The 21,305-nt window shown below is 46.5% G+C and overlaps 1 protein-coding gene across 2 annotated transcripts in view; it reads left to right on the top strand.

Moving 5' to 3' along the window:
- Positions 1-13,566: 13,566 nt before the first annotated feature.
- The window catches only part of Shq1 (SHQ1, H/ACA ribonucleoprotein assembly factor), a 68,634-nt gene continuing 60,895 nt past the window's right edge, over positions 13,567-21,305 (top strand). Inside the window, exons 1-4 of one of the 2 annotated variants that reach the window (XM_027931958.2) lie at positions 13,567-13,780; positions 17,423-17,487; positions 18,891-18,986; positions 19,665-19,816. In XM_027931958.2, coding sequence (XP_027787759.2) covers positions 13,638-13,780; positions 17,423-17,487; positions 18,891-18,986; positions 19,665-19,816 — 456 coding nt within the window. In that variant the 5' untranslated portion in view covers positions 13,567-13,637. Of the gene's footprint in view, positions 13,781-17,422; positions 17,488-18,863; positions 18,987-19,664; positions 19,817-21,305 lie in introns of both variants that reach the window. The other variant, XM_027931957.2, reaches the window with a different exon arrangement.

Below are 21,305 nucleotides of genomic sequence, written 5' to 3'. Positions count from 1 at the left end.
CTCGCAGCGCCTGGCCCGCTCCCCTGGTAACAGCACTGTGCGCTCCTGAGGCCTCCACCCGTGACCTGAACAGAAGACCTCACCCCATGCCTCTCCTCTGGGAAGCAAGCCTCCAAAACATGAATCTGGGGGACACATTTGAGTCACAGCACCTGCAAGTCCTTAGATAATAAGCAACATGCTTCTAAGTAATACATGGGTTGAAGAAGACATATCCAGAGAAATTTTAAAATATTCCAAATTAAATGAAAATGAAAATACAACTTACAAAATTTGTGGGATGCAACAAAAGCCCAGCAGAGAGGCAAATTTACAGCACTGAATGCATGTATTGGAAAAGGAGAAAGATTTAAAATCAAGCACTAAAGCTGCCATCTTTAGGAAACCGAAAAAGAAGAAAAGATTAAGTACAAATAAGCTGAAGAAAGGCAACGCTAAGAATTAACAAAGTTGAAAACAGAATATCAAGAAAACACCAACAGAAATAAAAGTTGGTTCTTGGGAAAGATTAATAGAGTCAATAAACCTCTACTCAGGCTAAGAAATAAAGGAGGAAGGAGAAACGGCAAAACCACTGCCATCCGGCAGGAAACGGGAGACATCACCACAGATCCCACGTCGTCAAAAGAATCATGAAGGAATACCATGAACTCTGTGACCCCAGATTTGATATCCTAGATGAAAGGGACTAAGTTTTAAGAAGATACAACCTGTCAAAACTCACACAAGAAGAAACAGACAATCTGAATAGGTCTATACCTGTTAAATATATTGGATCAATAATTAATAATCTTCCAAAACAGCAAACATATGACCCAGATGGGTTCGCTGGTGAATTCTATTTAACATTTAAGATAGAATGTATGAGAATTCTCTACAATCTCCCCTAGAAGATAGAATCAGATGAAATACTTTCTAACTTGTTCTATGATGCAAGGATTACTCTGATATCAAAACCAAAAACAGTACTAAAAAATAAATCAATAGATCAATATGTCTCGTGAACATAGATTCAAAAGTCCTCATCCAAACATTAGGAGATCAAACCCGAGAATGTATAAGAAAAGTCATAAATCACAATCAACTGAGACTTAGTTTAGGTATGAAGATGGTTCAACACTCAAGAATCAACTAATGTAATCCACCACGTCAGCAGACCAAAGAAGAAAACTCACATGATCATATCCATGGATGTGAAAAGAACTCTTGCTAAAATCCAACATCCATTTATAATAATAACTCTCAGTAAACTAGGAATAGAGGGAACTTCTTCCATTTGATAAAGAACATCTACAATTAACCTACAGTTAAGCTAACTAACATCATACCTAATGGGAGAAACTCGAAGTCTTGTTGCTAAGATCAGAGACAAGGTAGGGAGGTCCTCTCGGTATTTTAGACTTGAAGTTCTAGCTAATGCCATAAAAAGATAAAGGAAAAAAAAGAGGTATTCAAATTGGGAAGGAAGAAATAAAACAGTCTTTGATGATAGATAACATGGTTATCTGTGTGGAGAATCCAAAAGAAAACACACACATGCAAACACACACACACACACATGCAAACACACACACACACATGCAAACACACACACACACACACACACACAATCCTGAGGCTCCTTTGCTTCCTGGCCACGGGGGTGAGAGTTTGCTCCACCACGCACCCTGCCCTTGCCCTCTGGCGTGTGCACCAGAAGCACAAAGCAACAGATCTGTCCAGTCTTAAACTCTAAACTGTGAGCCAAACCCTTTTCTCTTTGTCAGTTAACTCTCTCTATAGTTCACGCTGGTGACGGAGAGCCGACCCACACAGACTCTCTTGTCCACGCCAACACCGCCCCATCCGTCCGTGTCTCCCACATTGTCTGAGGTGGGCTTGTGTTCTGATCTGCCTGCCTCTCTCCCGTGTGTGAGTGAATCTTGTGTACTTAGATTCACAACGTTTTTAAATATGTAGTGGGGCAAGCCTCAGCATTCTAGAGCTTTATTTATTTTCCCATAGGAACTCAGAATTGGTTTGTCTCATTCCAAAATTTAAAAAGTTTTTATTGGTACTGAGGCTAATTGATAAATTAACTTATGAAGAGTTAACGTTCTCATGATGTTGAGTTTTCTATCCCACATGATTACATGTCCCTGTTTGTTCAGCTCTAATTTGGTGTCCTTAAATGGTGCATAAAGTCCTTTTGATATGCATGAATGAGCTGGTGGGAAATGAGGAAAATCATGGAGGCCAAGAAACCACAGAAGGCTGGAAACCAGAGAGGTTACTCAGCACTGAAGCCAAACGCGTCTCTGGACAGGAAATGCCCTAGATTCCAGGTAAGGTATGAGATCAGAGTTAGGAAGCTTAAATAAGAGCAAATCCCCCACAGAGTGGCACTGTGGTTAGGAACATAGAAAACAAGCCACCTCAGGAAAGGTGGGAGAGAGACCGCCTGTGTCGACTGTGCTCTTCAGGGGCAGGAAAAGGAAGCCGAGGGTTCGGAGTTCCTGATGGCCCTCACGTGGGCTTACCTTCTGTGGGGCCAAAAAATCCAAGAAGAAATTTTAGGTTCAAAAAGTAAACTGTAAATGGTTTGAAGAGGGCTTGGTGGAGTGGAGAGGGAGGGCAGGGGGGAAGTGCTGGGGCTGAACTGGAGCAAACTGTGTTCCACGCTTTTGTAAGAATGTCAGAGTGTATCCTGGTGTTGTATATAACTAAAGAGAGCAGGCTAAGTACATTAAAAAGTGGTACCAAGTTGGTAGTTCCTCTAATTCCAAAGAGCAAAAATCAATTTTCATTGGCCAAACACATTTTTAATTCCAGGTGTAATGGATTGCATAGTGTCTGCCTAAAATTCATGTCTACTTAGAACCTCAGAAGTAAGCTCATCTGGAAACAGGGTCTTTGCAGATGTAAGTAGTGAGGGGTCTCAGGGTGAAATCACTCTGGTTGTAATGGGTCCTAAATCCAAGGACTGGGGTCTCTATCAGCATCAGAAGAGGACACAGAGGGCACACGTGAGGGAAGGCCACGTGATGGTGGGCACGGAGACTGGATCCTGCTGGACCAGGAGCTGGAGAGCAGGGAGGCGTCTCCCCTTGGTCCTCCAGAGGAGGCCTGGCCTGCTGGCACTCCAGTGCAGACTTCTGGCTTCTGAACTGTGCGAGAGCAAGGTTCTGTGTCTAACCACCTGTGTGGTCACTCACTGTGGCAGACCTAGCAAACTGACACACCAGGTTCAAGGAAGCCACACAGGTAAGACTGCAAGAAACTTGACTTTATACTCCCAAGCCATAAAGCACACAAGAAAACAATCCATGATAAGCAAGACTCAGAACAACCTTCAGACAGTATAGGCCCTGGGTGGCTGGAGTGGGACACAAATAAGTCCACTCGATAGTTCTAACGAAGTGAGAGAGACTAAGGAGACTGTGGATATAAGAGATTGACCTGGGAAGATTAAAGACACACACACACACACACAGAGAGAGAGAGAGAGAGAGGGGCAAGTGTAACATCTAAAAATTCAAAGTATGTAGTGATTAAAACTAAAAACCCAACCTGTGGGTTAGAGTCTGTTAAACCTAGCTGAGGAGAAAACTAAAAAACTGAAAGTTGGATCTAAAGAAATTACTCACACGTAGCACTAAGATAAAAAAGAAGGGTAAAAGATTAAGGGTTGGGAGTGTAGCTAAGTGGTAGAGAGCTTGCCCAGCATGTGTGTGGCTTCAGGCTGATCCCTAGCACTGCAAAATAGAATGGAGGTGAAGCACGAGGCTAGAGTGAGACTTAACGTGACTATAGTGTGTTCCAGAAGGCCGACTGAGGCTTAGAGCGGCAACAGACCTCACCAACGTGGCTGTACAGTCTACAGATGCAAAAGAGATGAACTCATAAGATAGTAAAAGCACAACAAGTTCCACATGGGATAAAGTAGAATTTCTTTTACTTTATCCCATGTGGAACTTGTTATCTAGATATTTTGACAAAAATACAGAATATGAATGAAAAAGAAAAAAACCTGAAGTTCACAGAGAGAAAACGTTGCACACCATCAAGCAAATATAAACCAGGTTTCTCACCAGCCACGGTAGAGACAAGAGACAAAGGAGTGCTATCCTCAGCGTGGAGGGAAGACGGATCCCACCACCAAGACCTCCTCACCAGCCGTCATTCAGCTTGGAGGGTGGGAGGGAACGAGTTCCCACAAGTGGGGAGTGGGTCTGAGGATCCATCGGGGACTGAGGCATACCTCAGAAGGGCCCAGTTTTCCAGGAAGGGCTACTGTTGGAAAATGGAGGTTAAAGAGGCTGCTGGAGAGGCTCAGAGGAATCAAGGAGTGTGCCTGAGAAAGCACGGTCGGCTTAGGCAAGGACCTACATCACCTTAAACAGATGCTCCAAAAAGTCACCAAGGCCATAGAGAGCGCGGCAGGAGGGTCCAAGGGGGGAGAAGAGAAAAGATGTTGGAAGCAAGAGGTTGGTGTGATTTCAGGTACAAGTCCAGGAGGCAAAGAATGCTGCCAGCCTCCCACAGCTAGGACAGGGGAGGTCAGCCCCCTGCAGGCCCAGAGGCGAAGCATTTGGAACCACAGGCTTTAGTTTGCTGAAACTAGCTTCATACCTGCTTCCAGAGCTGTCAGAGAACACACCTGCATTGTTCTGAGCCATTAGCCTGGGGCAGCTTGTTACAGCAGCCACAGGACACTCATACAGAGGGTAAGACATAGATCTGAAGATACCCGTCTAAAAGTTGTCTCGACTCTGTGAATGAATAACAATATACTTCAACAAGAAGCAAAGTGAATGCAAGGGGTGCTATGCAAGAAGCAGAGGCGAGTGAAGAAATAGGTGGAACACATTGACAGATCTAAAATCATGAATAGGAATCACCCTGGAGGAGGCTTATAATCAAAGTGTGATTAACATCTATAAACCAAAACAGGGCAACTGGGGGACAGTTCAAGGAAGGGTGGAAGGTTATGATCCTCATTTTGTTTAGGAGAATAGAAATACTGGTTATAGTTTTTTTTTTTTAAATCTAAAGTTAGAGGTCTTTTTGTTTATTTTTAACAAAATACAAAGCTAATGTTAAACAGAATTTTTGAAGAATTTCATAGGTGAAATACAGTATTCTCAGGATCTGGTGCAAGAGCATAAACAAAGGCCCACCTGCGATTTGTTTAAATATTCAGGAGTTCAAAGTCAAACCAACCACTGCTAATAGTGTATGCTCCATAGTCCTGACAGGTGAGCGTGTGATGACCTCGAGGGCCAGGCAGACTTGAGGAGCCCTACAGGTGAACATGGAGGGAGTGCAGAGACCGTCTCCAGTCTCTGGCCCATCCTCTTTCCCGCCCACCCCTGCCCACATGTCCACCTTTCATCAAGGCCATTCCAACTGCTGGCCTTGGCCACCTTTCAGGCCTGAACTGGAGACACCAGAGGCACAGTTTGCCTCTAGGAGGGCCCCTTCACAAAGTGGCCCGCACCAGCGGAGGCAATAGATTCATGAAATTCAGGGGCCTTGCTGTCTGGGGAGTGTTCTAGAAGATGGGAGGCTTGGGCAGTGTCTGAAGAGGGCCAGGCCAGGAGTTCTGTAAAGCGTGGGGCCAGTAGGGGCCCCTCTAGCTAGGTGTAGGGCAGCACAGGCCCTGGGGCCAGTCCGGATGTCTCAGTGGAAACTGGAACAGGCTGAGGAGCTATTTAGGACTCTGGGTACTTAGTGGAGCCCAGGATGGAAAGAGGACTGTGCCTGGGGACCACACAGGACTGGACGTTCCTGCATGAGTCTGTCTAAAAAGGCACCTGCAATCTAACCCTGGGATGTGACTGAGGGGCTCAGGGGTACAGCTCTTGTCAGGCAGGCACAAGGCCCTGGTTTTGATCCCGAGCATGCAAAACTAAATAAAAATGGAATCCAGGATGGCATAAAAGGTTGACTGTAAATAAAAATCATAAAGGAAATGAAATAAAGTAGAATAACCAGCTTCATGGTTTTTGTTTGTAAATGACCTTTGTGAGCATGGCAATAGTCATTGTTGTTTATAATAAAAAATTACCTAAAACTGAATGGTCTAATAGTTGGGATTAGATAAGCAAATTATGGTACATTAATTCAATAAAATGTTCCTGGCATAGGCAGATTTTTATGATGACGACATTAATTTTAAAATCAACTATCAAAAAGTATGTGCAGTTTCATCTTATAGAAAGCACGGATGCTTATGGTAGAAAGGTAACCTTGTGATCATAGCTGAGCAGGACATTTACATTCTTCTTCAAGTTTTCCTGTATTTTTTTTTTATTTTAATAAGCAATCTCCTCAGAAAACTCAAAACTTCTGGGACTCTGCTTACTTAGCAATCCTTACTGCTTTTAAAACTTTGTGGAAAAAGCCTTATTCATAAGAGCCAAAAAGTGAAAATGAGCCAAATGTGCTTTAACTGGTAAATGGAGAAACCAAGCACAGCAATCCATATAATGGAGGGCTGTTCATCCAAAAAAAGGTGTGGGCGGGGCAGGGAAGAACCGCTGGTGGACCCCAAACCCCGGGGCCACATGGAAGGAGCCAGACGCAAAACCCCGTGCAGCCTATGAGAATTTATACAAAATGTGCAGAAAAGACAAATCCAGAGACAGAAAGTAGAAGGGCAGCCTGCAGCTTGGGTGGGAGCAGGGTTAAGTGTAAATGGGCCGAGATCTGATCAGGGTAATGGAAATGGGCTGGATTTTGTGGCTGGTTGCGTAACTTGATACTAAAAATCACTTGAGTAGTGCACTTAAAACAGAGGGAATATTATGAAATGCAAATTAAACCTCAGAAAAGTTGCTTTAAAACACTTACTGGAGCACTTGGTGAGAATTCAGAGGCTGGAAGGTTTCAGGCCTTTCTCTTCAATATGAGGGGGGAGGATGAGAGAGATGAAGAGACTTGCGCTCCACAGAAGCAGAGAACTTGGCTTTAAACACGCCCGTGCCTGCACAGTACAAACCAGTGTAAATAAATAGGGTGGCACACCAGGGTGTCTCCAACGCCAGGGGAGAAGGCACCGCGCAGAGACCCTGCTGGCCCAGCAGCTGCGGCTCTGGGAGGGAGGAGGCTGCCGCGTAACTTGCCAAGTGATCTCATTGTCTGGCTTCCAGTTTCCGAATCTGTAAGAAGAAAACCAGTGGGTGCTGCTAGATGGTTTTTACGGTCCTGTTCAGTTGTGAGACTATTTTCCTTGGCGTTCCCCACCCTCGGTGATTTTGCACTAGACGCCTTTTCCTTCCAATCCTGGGCTTCCGTTCTGTACCCTGCACATCAGATAAGGTGACCTGGGTCTGCCCCACTGATCTGCCCCAAGCCCTGGGTCCAGCTCCAGACTTCCTTATCAGAAAGGAGATTTTTCTAATTGTTCCAACCCCGAAGCATTTCTCCATCTCTGGATCTCTCTGATATTAGTTTGTACCTTCTTTGGTGAGTGTTTTTTCAAGAACTGCTATTTCATTTATCAGTGGCTGCATTACAAACCTCCTAACTTTGAACAATCACCACTTTGTTGTGCTCATAGCTTTGTGAATTACCCAATCGGGCAGGCGCAGTGGGGACGGCCTGCCTCTCCTGGCATAACTGGGACCACTGGTGGCTCAGAGCCTGTAGCCCTTTTCTTTCAGCTGGACTCTGCTGTTCTCCACTTGGAGTTTGCTGGGGCTGGAATGTCCAAGATGTCCTCTTTACTCATGGGAATGGCGTCTGGGCTGGGCCGGCTGAGATGGCTTAGGGTGGCCACTGCCCTTCTGCTTGGTGAGGTGGGCTCCCGCAGCATGGCGGTCTTGGGAGGGTTGGATTCCTTACGTGCTGGCTGGCTTCCCTCAGAGCCCACGTTCCAGGAGTCCAGGGTGTCAGCAAGACCTCTTGCCACCTGGCTTCAGAGGTCACCTGGCATGGCTTCTGCTGCATTCCACTGGTCAAACAGGGCCAGCCCAGTGCACTGTGGAGGTACCACAGCAGGTGTGATCCCTGGGAGTGCTAGCTCATGGTGGGAGAGGGAATCCTTGGAAATAGTCTTCTGTGTTTTATTTTTGTGACTAATATCTAAATTACGTGACTTTAGGAATCGTTTCTTTCATCTTTTATTATCTACACTCTCTTCTCCCTCTCTCTTCCCAGACCATCAAAAATAGAAACACATATTTTAATGGACAATGGACTGGAAGCAATGGGGTCCCTAGGCTGGCCATGTCACTAACTAGCCATGTGACATGGGACAGATGATACAACAGCACTTTCCTTGCAGAACTGATGTGGCATGAAACCGTGATCACTTACCAATCACTTAGAAAAATGGCTTGTACACAATACACATCCAGAAATACCAGCCATTGTTACTCATTTAATTTATATCATAATTTTCCATGATTTGGGGCAGTATTGCCGAGAGAAAAAGAAGAGACCCTTAACATTGTTTTCTGAACTGGAAAAAAAATCCACTCCATAAATGATAGTAATGGAAGCAAATGGCTCTATAAATGTCTCTTCAGGGACTGTCTATTGGCTGGAAACTTCCTGAAGGCGGGAAGACTTAAGTTTAAATTGCCTGGTTTCTTCATGTCTCACAGAGAGAGAAAATATACCTCATTGGCTATGAATCGTGATTGAACCAAAAAAAAAAAAAATCACAACTAAAAAGCTATTAAATACTGAAAGAACCATGAAAACCAGTGTAAATAAACCAAACCCATATGGCCAAAACAATCATCAAAACATTGATGTGAAACAAAGAAAATGTCGTGCAGGGTGTGGAGTGTGAGGAAATGAAGGACAGATGTGATTCGCAGAGGATATGCAAGCACAGAGTGCAGAGCGGGGCACAGAGACGAGAGGCCGGGAAGGGCCGAAGCTGCGTTTTGATTGTGTACAGTTGACAATAACATAATTACTACCTGCATTTTAAACACTAGTGCAGCTGTTGAAAGGATCTGTCCTTATTCAGGGAAAAGTGTCCAATGTGAACTCTTCTGGGGACACAATGCACAACAGCCAGTTATGCTAGTTCCACTTGAGAGAAGTGCCTGCCATGAGTTTATGATACGTGTAATCAACAGAGATGGTTTTGAATTGCAGGAGGGCCTGTATTTCCCCTGCACAGAGCTCCCAGTTTTGTGGTTGCTATTCTTTTCCATGAGATTGGTTTCTTTGGGGTGTCTGCTGCAATCACAGAGGCATTCAGGAAGATACTGAACCGTGGCAATGGGTTTTCGAGATACAAGCCAACTCATGGCTTTAATTCCAGGAAAATCAAGGAGAACAGAGTGAATTTTGGGAATTTCAGCGTGGAGAGGAAAGTCAGCATTCTGGTCTATTTGGAAGGATTCTGGTGTATGGGGCAGATCTGTTTGTTTTTAGGGTGCTGGGCATTGAACCTGGGTCCTCATGCATACTAAGCACGTGCTTTACCACTGAGCTACATCCCCATCCCCAGAGGTTATTAGATAGGACACCTGAAAACAGACCCTGCGGAGGGTGGAGAGCAGATGGTATTGAAGGGAGTGTTCTTTGAGAAACACCTGTGAGGTGAAGGTGGGACTGGATGATACAGCTGAAACCAAGACCTCAGCCAAGTCCATGGGGAGCTCTGACGGCTCCCCTTGCCCCCAATATTTAGCAGTTTCCTCAGAGCTGTCATTGAAACCAGGAGTCAGGCCTTTGTGTACAGTGGCCCACTCGAGGTGTAACACTGGCTGTACTCTGCAGCCACAGGCACTGCCCTGTGCAAAACACAGACACGAGGCAGCAGCAGCCTGCCTCTCCAGCACCCAGTCTTGAGAGTCGACCAAACACCCACAGATTCTTTTTCATCAAGATACACAGTAAAGCACATGAACCTTAAATCCATGGTGTCGTGGATTTTCACCTGGGGATAGACCCATGTCACTCCATCCACATCAAGAAAGGGGCCATCTTCTCAGCACCCCAGCAGGTAGTCTCCTGCCACAGAGTCAACTTCCTCTTGGAGGGGCTTCAGTTCCCCACATCAGCCCCACCGTTGGGAGCCTGGGCTGGTGGTGGAGTCACTTCCTGGTGGCTCCCATCAATCTGGAGTAGTTGTTCTCAACCATGGGCAATTTGTCCCCTAGGGACTATTTGACAGTCTGGAGGTATTGTGCTTGTCACATCAGGAGGACTGGGACTAGAATGGAAGGATGAGTGGGCAGGGATACTGCTAACCATCCTGCCAATGCACAGGACGGCCTCCAGTGGCAGCATGACCTGCCCACCATACTGAGGTGAGAAACCCTGGGCTTGGGCAATTGGCGCACAAGGGATCAGTGGTAAGCCACTAGCACCCTTCGTTGCTAGTAGTGACGGATGGGTTCCAGGCACCACGAAGAGCATCTGGACAGGACATCAAAACAGTGTCTTCTGGAGATGTCTTTCAGAAATACAAACAACAAAGGAAGCTCAAGATGCTGTCTGGTCATTCTCCTAGGACACCTTGCATTTTGTCTGCTGGGCTTGGACTAGTATCTCCACATGTGTGCTGTTCAGCCCTCAGTTCCACTGTGCAGACTAATGTCAACAGATGCAGCGGGGTCAGGGACCGCCATTCTGCATATTCTTCAGGGCTTTATTGAGCTTTATTGAGCAAGAGCCTGAAAAGTTGTCTATCAACATGGTGATAGTGCTTGAGCTGTCACCTGCCAGTTCTGTGTGAGTCACCTCCTCCTAGAAACACCTTAGAGAAGAACTGGAATGAGACGGTTTTTCAGAAACCACTCTCCAGGATAAAACTGTTGTTGGAGATCACATTGTCTTAATCACCCTGATAGACGCCACCTTCTGGAAACCAAGGGTACTTCAACATTAAAGGACTTCAAAGAACAGAAGCTGAAATTAAAATTATTTATAAAATTTATTTAAGTTTGAACCTTATGGACCTCAATCAGTACACCAGGAAAGGACCAGTTTAATGTAATTAGGGTGACAGGCTACCTAACTGACCTCTTTAATAAGCTGGCTACAGAAAAAAAATAAAACAAAAAAGCACAATTATTTTTAAAGTAATGAATGTCTACCCAAAAGTAAGACTCAAGGATATGGAAACATAAAAAATTAATACTGCAAGCTTTGGTTAAAAAATGACAAGATATTTCATTCCTGTTTTCCACCTCTAAATCAGAGTTAATATGAAATGTTTGTTAATAATGTCTTTAGTTTTAAGCATTATGTTTTCACAAAAAAGACTTCAATTTTGATCTATATAGCAATACAGTTATGTCTAAAAAATGTAGTAAAGTAAAAAAAACTGCAGCATTACATTTATAGTGTGATAATGCACCCACATAAAAGAGTCTAAGCACGAAGTCACAAGGGTACAAAGAGATGTCCTGAGAAAAATAAAAGGGTCTGAAGGGTGGCTAGAAAAGTCATCTTTGGGGGAGAGAGAAAAAGAGAGAATCAAAGCTACATGCAGTCAAAGGGAATTTTGTCTTTTTAAAATGAATTTATAATGTGTGTAATTTACCACAATTAGAAATGCAAAATACAGTTAGAACTGTTGCTTTCTAAAACAAAAACCAAAACAGCCAAATCTCCCCCAAACCATAGAACCCCACCAGATGGTTATAACTGTCAGTGTTTTGTGATGAGGCAGCTGTAATTTATATTTCTCATAAATCATAGCAGCACGACCATGTAGTCTGCTGTCATCACTCTGCGTGTGTGAGTGTGTATAGTGAGTGCATTAACCACATAACCAAGCGCCCAGGAAATACACAGCTCTGGTGTGTAAACTGCTTTTAATTAGAGTTTGCTCATAGACAGCATAGCTTGTTCCAGTGAATTTTCTGGCATTAATAATTTAAAAATATGAATGCTGTGACCTACAGGAAGGAGGTCCCATGGTGGATGTAAAGATATTTTTTCCAGAGAAGCTAATTTGGAATGATTTAGCCAAAGGCCTTTCTCAAGAGACCTTTTAAGGGCCGTACTAATTCCAGGTCAGCATCAATTCATTGTTGTATTGAGTGTCTATGATTTGTAGATCTCACTGTGGTCTAAAGTAGGCCGGCTTGGCCTCAGATTGTGAAACAGGGAGGTAAGAGGTCGTATGAGAGGGAGTCAACTTGGCAGTAGTTCAGAGCCTGGACCTGGGAGTCACACTTACCTAGGCTTCAATTCCCATGGAACCACTTATGAGCATCCCGGGCAGGCCGAGGGAAAATGGAACGCCTTCTTCACAAAGCTGCTGGGAGGGAAAATGAGATCATATATAGGGTCTGCTGCAGTGCAGGTACGTAATAAGTATTCAACTAACACTAATAACTCCTGTTATTATTTTTTTCTAAATCCTAATTAAGTTTCAAGACTTCTTTACAAGCATAGAAAACCAGTTGTTAAAAAGACTCTTGAAGTTGTCTTGTTAAGATAATTTAAAAAAAAAAAAAAGATAATTTTCATCCCTTTCCCACTGACATCTGAAACCTGGGAATGATAACTGGGTTATGCTAATTACTGGAGAAATAACAGGAAAAAAAGTTGAATGAGAGGGAAAGGAGTCCAAGGGAATATATAGAAGTGGGAGACTAGTGGGAGGGGCAATGGGAGACCAAGAGGAACACAGACTAACGGGAGTACATGCAGGGAAGGGAAAAAGAGAAAAGCCAGCCTCTGACAAGTGGGAGGGGAAGAGTGACAAGAAGGAAACGGGGTAAAATCCAGAGGGACCACGATTCCTCAGCGCAGACATGGGCTCGGTGTAAGAGCCAGACGTTCCGGTTTCTCATCATTGCAAACGGCAAGACTATAAGTCACATTTCGTAACCTCTCTGCGCCCAGTTTTCTTTGGAGTTCATAGCGTGGACCAGATGTCACACTGGAGACTCTGCTAATGACAAAACCCTATATAAGGGATTATATAAAAAGTGGAGAGAAAGGAGAGCCGGGAAGGAAGGGAGGGAGTGCGTGCATAGCGTTGAAAGACACGTGAGAACTAAGGGAAACCTCGGCTTCCGCGGCACCTGCTGCACCACACTGAGCGCTGACAGCAGGAGCTGCGACGCTGGAGCTCAGCACGCGCCAGGTCACCTTACCCTCACAGCGTTTCCGCGAGGCTAGCTCGTTTTATGATTATTAATACTACTACTGTCACCACTACTAGGTATTGGGGGGTTAAACCCAGGGGTGCTTAGCCACTGAGCCACACTCCCAGCCCTTTTCACATTTTATTTTGCGACAGGGCCTCGCTATGTTGCTGGGCTGGCCTCGGACTTGCATCCTCCAGCCTCGGCCTCCAGAGCGGCGGGGACAGCAGGCGGCACCACCGCGCCCGGCCTAGCCTCGTTTCACAGCAGAGGTTTCCGAGGCACAGGGCCTCCCTGAGGTTTCACACCGGAAACGTCTGTCCACCTGCAACGTCACCAGGGAAGCCCGGAGAAGTCGCGGCGGACCACCCCTCGGGGTCCTCCCAACCCTTCCGGGCTCCGGAGACAGCACCGCCGCTCCTTTTAAAGGGGCGCGTTTCCAGGGAGCCCGACGAGGGGCGGGACTTCCGGCACCGCGGTGCACACTTCCGCCTTGCGCCGGAAGCGGCGCGGTGCCTGGAGCGCGGGACTTGTCTGAAAGTCCGGCATCCCGATCGCGGCTGCCAGGCGTGCGGCGCGGCCATGCTGACCCCCGCGTTCGAGCTCAGCCAGGACCCCGACTTCCTGACGGTGGCCATCCGCGTGCCCTACGCCCGGGCCTCGGAGTTCGACGTGTACTTCGAGGGGGCGGACTTCAAGTTCTACGCCAAGCCCTACTTCCTGAGGCGAGTGCGCGTGCCGCGGCCCGGGAGCGCCCCGCCGGCGCCGCCGCCTCCCGGTCCTCCGCCCAGTCCACCTGCCTCCTCCCCCGGTGGCGCCCGCATCCACCGGACTCCGAGTCGGCCCGGCGCTCCCGCCTCCGCGGCGCCCGCTCTTGCCCTGTGCGCTGCTGCGCTGCTTGGTGGTGCCCCCGGGGTTGGCGCTCGCTCTAGTCCTGTGCGCTGCTGCGCTGCTTGGTGGTGCCCCGGGCTCGGCGCCCGCTCTTGCCCTGTGCGCTGCTGCCCTGCTTGGTGGTGCCTCCGGGGCCGGCGCCCGCTCTTGTCCTGTGCGCTGCTGCGCTGCTTGGTGGTGCCTCCGGGGCCGGCGCCCGCTCTTGTCCTGTGCGCTGCTGCGCTGCTTGATGGTGCCCCGGGCCCGGCGCTCGCTCTTGTCCTGTGCGCTGCTGCGCTGCTTGATGGTGCCCCGGGCCCGGCGCTCGCTCTTGCCCTGTGCGCTGCTGCGCTGCTTGGTGGTGCCCCCGGCCCGGCGCTCGCTCTTGCCCTTTGCGCTGCTGCCCTGCTTGATGATGCCCCGGGCCCGGCGCTCGCTCTTGCCCTGTGCGCTGCTGCGCTGCTTGGTGGTGCCCCGGGCCCGGCGCTCGCTCTTGCCCTGTGCGCTGCTGCGCTGCTTGGTGGTGCCGCTTGGCCAGGCGCTGCCGTCTCTCCGTGCGACCCTCGCTGTTCGGCCATACCCCGACCAGGCGCTCGCTCTTGTCCGGTGCGCCCCTCGCTGCTCGGCCGCGTCCCAGGCCAGGCGCTCGCTCTTGCCCTGTGCGTTGCCGCGCTGCTTGGTGGTGCCCCCTGGCTAGGCGCTGCAGCTTCTCCGAGCCCCTCGCTGTTCTGCCGTGCCCGGGCCAGGCGCTCACTCTTGCCCTTTGTGCTGCTTGGTGGTGCCCGCGGGCCAGGCGCTTCCACCTCCCTGTGCGCCGCTCGCTGCTCCACCGTTCCCTGGGCCAGGTGCTTGCTCTTTCCCTGTGTGCCGCTCCACTGCTTGGTCGTGCCCATGGGCCAGGTCTTCTGTCTCCCCATGTTCCACTCGATGCTGGGCTGTGCCCCTTGGCCAGGTGCTCGCTCTCCCCCCTGTGTACCTCTCCTGCTCAGTCGTGCCCCTTACCAGGCCCCCTGCCTCCCCATGTGCCCTTTAATTGATGGGTTGTTCCGCTTTCAGTGAGGGTTGCCAGAACTTGCCTGTTAGGATTGTTCTCCTAGGTTAACATCACTGTCTTGATCTCTCTTCTGTGTAGCTCCTTGCAGAACTGTGGCAGTAGCATCTACAGCTCGCTGTGCTCATCCTCAGAGAGGTGGGCCAAATCACGCATGTCATGTGATTTGTGCCTTATCTTATTTAACTTTGACAGAGATCCTTGCAGATTAGGCACTGCTATTAGCCCCATGCTACGGGGACACTGCAGATTATTCTTCCTAGGACACTGCCAGTTCCCCTTCTGACTAGGTTAACATCATTGTCCTGATCTCTCTTCTGTGTGGCTCCAGCCTGCGTTTCTTGGTCAAGTACTTGTGTAGTACACACCTTCCCCTCCAGTCAAGCCAGTTCCTTCACAGTGCCTCAAACGCTCTGCCTGGATTTCAGTTAGACCCTAACTTATCTACCTGCTGGAATATACAATCCTCCCCTTGTTGGTGGATGATGTGTTTCAAGACCCAGTGGATGCCTGCAATCAACCCTGTATATACTATATTTTTTCCTGTACTTACATACCTAAAATAAAGTTTAATTTTTAGAAATGAACGATAATAATAAAATTGATATTATAACAATATACTGTGATAAAAGTTATGTCAGTGTGTTCTCTCAGACTCTCATTTGTACTGTACTATCATATGTACTATACTGTATTTTTGGAGCTGGGGTGGGTAATTGAAATCATAGAAAATTAAAGTAGATAAGGAGGACCACCATACTATTACTTATTGAGGGCTCATGGTGCCAGTTATCTGTTGCCAGCTAACCCGTCAAACTTCATGGTGTAAAACAGCAATAGTTTTTTTTATTATCTACCCTACTTTTGTGGACAAGGAATTTGGTAAGGGTTTGGCTGGGCTGTTCTGGCTTAAAGGTTGGTTGGTTGGTTTGTTTATTTATTTATTAATTAATTAATTAATTTAGTTAGTTAGTTATTGGTACTGGAGATTGAACCCAGGGGCTCTTAACCACTCTGCCACATCCCCAGCTCTTTCTATTTTTTATTTTGAGACAGGGTCTTGCTAAGTTGCTCAGGACTTTGTTAAGTTGCCATGGCTGGCCTCAGACTTGTAATCCTCCTGCCTCAGCATTCCAAGTTGCTGGGATTATAAGCATGCCCCAGCGTACCTGGCTTGGCTTTAAAAATTTTAATGTCATTGTGTTTAAATTGTGGCTTGACTTGGAATATAGGTTAGTAAGGGATGTAACAGCTGGAGGCTAGTGGAGTTGTCTTCATGTAGTCTCCTAGGACCTCCCCACGTGGTCTCTTTACATGTCTGTTTGGTGTTTCCTTGGGAGATTTGGACCTATAACAAGCATCTGAAGTTTTCAAGAACAGTTCCAGCAAGCAGAGCAGAATCTATATCAACTTTTAAGACCACAGCACTTCAGAAAGGTTAGAGTGTCATGTCACCTCTGCTTTATGGTATTGATCAAAACAGCCCCAGAAGCCTGCTGAATTTTAAGAGGAAAGGATGTTGACCCTGTGGTTGGGAGTAGTGATGTGAGATGGCAGTCTTTGAAAATACAGCTTGCTACAGTGTATCAGAGGTGAATAAAAGTTGTCATTCTCCTTAAGGAATTTCAGGTCTAGCTGGGAAGGCACACCTGCAAACACATGATTTTTATTACTATGCAGTAAGAATATAACTGTACCTATAAAGGGATTGGGAGAAGGGGTTTAGCAGCAGCGCTTATGTTTTCTGAAAGCTCACCTGCTGTGCTGGCCACTAAGCTCTCTGCATTGTTGCTTCATTCTCATGGTAACCTGCAGATAGGTGCTGTTATGAGGTCTTAGGATTCTGGAACTTAACTAGCTTGTCCAGCCAGGTTCCATAGCTGAAGAGTGGCAGAGCTGAGACTTGAGTCAGCTCAGCCTCTGTAGAGTTTGTAACCACTATGGCTGATTCATAAACTGATTATTCTGGGCTTTGAAGGGATCTTGGCTCTGAACATGCATTACAATGCATGTAGCTGGAGGAAACCTTGGTGGCAGCTAAGTTGTGAGGTCTGGGCCATTTGGGACCTGTCACGTTGTGTTTTGTTTTTAACTTGAATAAGAGAGTGAGGCATAGAAGGAAAAGAGGCTCGAGCTTCACCTTGGGGTGCCAGGAAGGTGTCCGGTAGTTTCACTGATGAGTTGAAATTATGGAATCAACATCAGGTAGTCATAAGAGCTTTTTCAAATAGAAGAGATAGTGAGCTATATCCCCAGTCCTTTTTATTTTGAGACAGGGTCTTCCTAAGTTTCTGGGAGACTCACTAAGTTGCCAAAGCTGGCCTCTCACTTGAGATCCCCCTGCCTCAGCCTCTTGAGTTGCTTTGGTTGATAGGTTTTGGTGGACTGGTGATCTCTGTGTTGTGTTGTATTAAAGGACTTCATGACGCCCGTGTTCACTCTGCAGACTAACCCTTCCTGGAAGAGTTGTGGAGAATGGAAGTGAGCAGGGATCCTACGACGCAGATAAAGGTACCCCTCTGGAATGCACGTGGTCCTTCCCTTGGGTTCTTCCTGTTAGCTTGTCTGTATGTAGTCTTTCCAGGGGACCTAGGTGTCTCGCAGTCACAGTGGGCTCCTGACACTCTGTACCGCCTGCTGCCTTTATTCGTGATTTTTTGACAGTTAGAATTTCCTCAGTCCTTTAAAGTATTTCACAGTATTTCTTCAAAGCAAAGTTGAGTTAAATACTCTGACCCCATTTTCTAGAAGTACTTCTTCTACATTAAGTAGGTGTTTAAAAGTAAAATGAGATGATTGATTATAAAAGGTGTGGATGATTCATAAGCTTTTGAATGGAATCTTTCTTGTACAATTTTCAAAGTTGAATTTTAATAACGGGTAGATGAGAAACTATCCATGGGTGGCATTTAAAGCCTGATTGAATTTCTTCTCATGATTGATAAGTAGCTCATTTTAGCTAACCGTGGAACCATTTATTTTCCTTTTCTAAAAGCCACTGGATCTGTAGTAAGAGTGTCTTGTGTACGCTGTGTAATTATGCATCAGGGTAGAGAGAGAGGAGAGGCAGGAAGTTGTTAAAGCAGAGTTCTCACAGTGCAGTATGAGAACAGTGACACTACTGTCCTAGTAGGAAGTCTACCTTTAGTTACAGATCGGTTGCATATAGAAATGAAGTCATTCAATTGTGAAAGTTCACGGACATTTAATAAGGTCAAACACGTGGAAATATTTGGGTTGAGTTATATCTGATATGTTGGGATGTAGTTGATGCATTGAAAGAGCTGAGATGTTTGAAATGCAGAGTAGTGACTACAGGATTGTAGGGGCTGGATGAGGTTGATGGACCAGTCAGGAAGGGGGTGTGCATACACTGGAGTATGCTGGCAGAAGACTTCAGGGGTGGAGTCCTGAGATATCAGAGCCACTCCTGTGAGCCACAGTTGCTTTATTTAGAATATTTTATATTTTTTAAACTGCTGTTCTCCTTGGATTAGATACCTGATTTTCCCCCAGCCCAGAAATATATTTTACATTTATATATTTTATAAGTAACTCTTGGTTAATTCTAAGCTGATACCTCCTCAGGCCATTGATGTTCAGAGTTTTGATTTGGAACTTTAATAGTATCAGTAGGTTGAGGTGATTCTGGGTGGGATTAAAGCATTCAGTCCTTGAGCAGTTTGACCTGGAAAAGTAACAGCTCCTGAAAAGCCCTGTTTGAGCCTCTTGCTGTTTTGATTTGTATTCGCTAAATCTGTAATAAGGGCATATTTTGGAGCCTAGTGAGTTAAAATTGTTTTACCAAGATATATATTTCATAGGTATATTTGCGAAACCTTTGAAAGTTTTAATTTGTCTAAGCATAAAACAAATTTATATTTAAGGAATTTTTACCATTCGATTACCCAAAGAAACTCCTGGCGAGCATTTTGAGGGGCTGAACATGTTGACTGCTCTTCTGGCACCCAGAAAACCCAGGACAGCCAGACCACTTGTGGAAGAAATGGGTACGTGCTTTGCAGTTGGGGAGAAATGGAGATAATTAAAAATATTTAGATTGCTGTGTGTTTCTGGGGGAGAAACGATTTAGTGAGTAGCAAATGGGAGAGAATATCTTAGGTGGCAACATAAGCTCACTTTGGTGTTCTGATTAAGAGATGTAAAGAACCCACTGGACCGGCAGATGCTCCACATTTTTGGACCAACTAAAACATTGTCTTGTCTCAGTCAGGATATTAGCGCTTTGTGCTAAGATCAGAAGTGTACGGTGGAAGGAGTTCCCCAGTGTGGACATCAGCAGGGTCTAGAGCTGACCCCCACCTGTGTGGCTGCCCTGGCTCCTCTCCAAGGCCCCACTGCCCTCGTTTAGCCTGTGCTTGAGTGGCATGTGTGGTTCTTACGGGCTGTGAGCTTTTTCACTCACCCTTGTTCTGACAGCCTCGTCCCTCCTGCAGCCCTCTGCTCTCATTGCTCTGTGGTGTCCACGTTTCTTTATGTGTCCTGCCACTGATGAGCACTTGGGCTGGCTCCAGTTGCTTGGTTGTCGTGAATAATGGAGCTGTGGCTGTCCTTGTGCGCGTCTTTCAGTGCATATCTGCAGGGAGGTTTTTTGTACACTTTTTCTTCCTGTAGTTTAACCTAGGAAATCCAATACTTTAAAAATTATTACTTTTTAATACACACAGGTGCTTCTGAAGAAGTAGTTGAAGACGATGATGGAGAGTTTGACTGGGAAATTGAGCAGACCCCCTATGAAGAGGTACCGGAAGGCACGCTGAGTCCGCAGTGCGGCTACGGGTTCGGGAACTCCCGGGCAGGAGTGGTTCGGCGGTTGCAGGTACGTGGCCTCTGTGGCGGAGTGGGGACGCAGGGTTCCTCTGTGGGCAATCTATTTCAGTTCTGCTTGTGCTGGGCAGTTTGGATCAAGACGGTGTGTTGAGAGCCCCTGGCACAACTTCTTGCCTATAACTGTCCCCCAGGTGTTCCCCCCTGTTGGCTGTCTGCCCACCTCACTGCTTTCGCAGACATCTTGTGCTGTCTGCCCCTTGATTCAGAGAGGAACTCTCCAGATGCCTCCTGGAAAGCTTTGATTTGTACTTCTGGAAAATGGAGATGTATTCTGATGTGAAATGTCTTCTATGCATATAAGATGGTTTCCTAGTGAGAAGGAGGGCGCGTGTTTGGATCGGTGGCTCCGTCCTGGTGTAGGATAGGTGCTCTTCGTTTCCTCTGGGTGGAGCTCACATGGAGACTCTCTTTTGAGTGCTACTCAGGAGATGTTGGATTTGGGGATTCTAGCTACTGATGCTCAGTCTGTACTAAGCTGTATTTGGGTTTACCAAGGAAAGGTGAAGGACTTAGCTTGTGCTTCCATGTGTGCCTCTGTTTAAATTTGGGATGCTGGTGCCAACTACTTGACCACAAATGTTTTGTCTTCTCTTGTAAAATGGGGGGTCAGTGTGCTCACCGACTTTAAGGCTGTTTGGAAAATTTAAGGAGATGCTGCATTTGAAATCTCTGAAAAGTGTAGAAAGCTCTGACAGTTCCTGTCTTTAGGACACAAAGTGCTGTCAAGACTCCTAAAAGGAAACAGAACTGAGATTTGCACAGGAGTCATGCTGGTGAAATATCTCCTAAAAGCCTGGGTGTTTTTCTGGTGCATCGCGGATTGCTTACTCCTCAGCCTGCTCGTGTTCCCTGCTGGGCTCGAAGGAAGTCAGACCTGAGCCACTTTGTCAGCTGTAGGAACGGCAGTGAGGGACCTCACCTATTTGCTCAAGAGCTAGCTGGTGGTCAGTCTAGGGGCTTTCCAGTCCAAAGCCATAAATAAAGGGTAGTAAATGTCACACAGTCTAAGTACAGATTGTACATCCCTGTTAAAAGTGTCTTCCCAGCCAGGGACCTTGGCCTTGGGATTGTTGCTGCTGTGAAGTCAGGAGCCCTGGGGGCTTTCTGACGGGTTCTGAAGGACACAGGCCTGCCCCAGCTCAGGCCCTGCGAGAGTGCTGGTGTCTATTGAAAATGTTATTAGAATGATTTTAGACACAAGTAATTGTGAAATGTTCTTGATACCTTGATGCCTTCACTCAGGTGTTAAAAGTCTGTCACCTACTTGAAAAGGAAACATTCTCAGTGTCATTGAAGTTCCTAACTGCTCTTATTATGTTTCCCCCTCAGAAATGAACCATTGAATTTAACGTTTATAGTTCCCAATCGTTTAGCTCTGTTGTCTAAAGTCATCAAACTCTTCTTCAAGTTTTAACTGAAAGAGCATTGCTTTTATAAACAATTTGTGTATTTCCTCAGAGTTGGAGGGAGCATCAGCG

This window comes from Marmota flaviventris, chromosome 20 (genome assembly GCF_047511675.1).
Source record: "Marmota flaviventris isolate mMarFla1 chromosome 20, mMarFla1.hap1, whole genome shotgun sequence".
NCBI classification, from domain to species: Eukaryota; Metazoa; Chordata; class Mammalia; order Rodentia; family Sciuridae; genus Marmota; species Marmota flaviventris.
The sequence above is the reverse complement of the archived record's forward strand: the minus strand, read 5'-3'. Positions and strand labels throughout refer to the sequence as shown.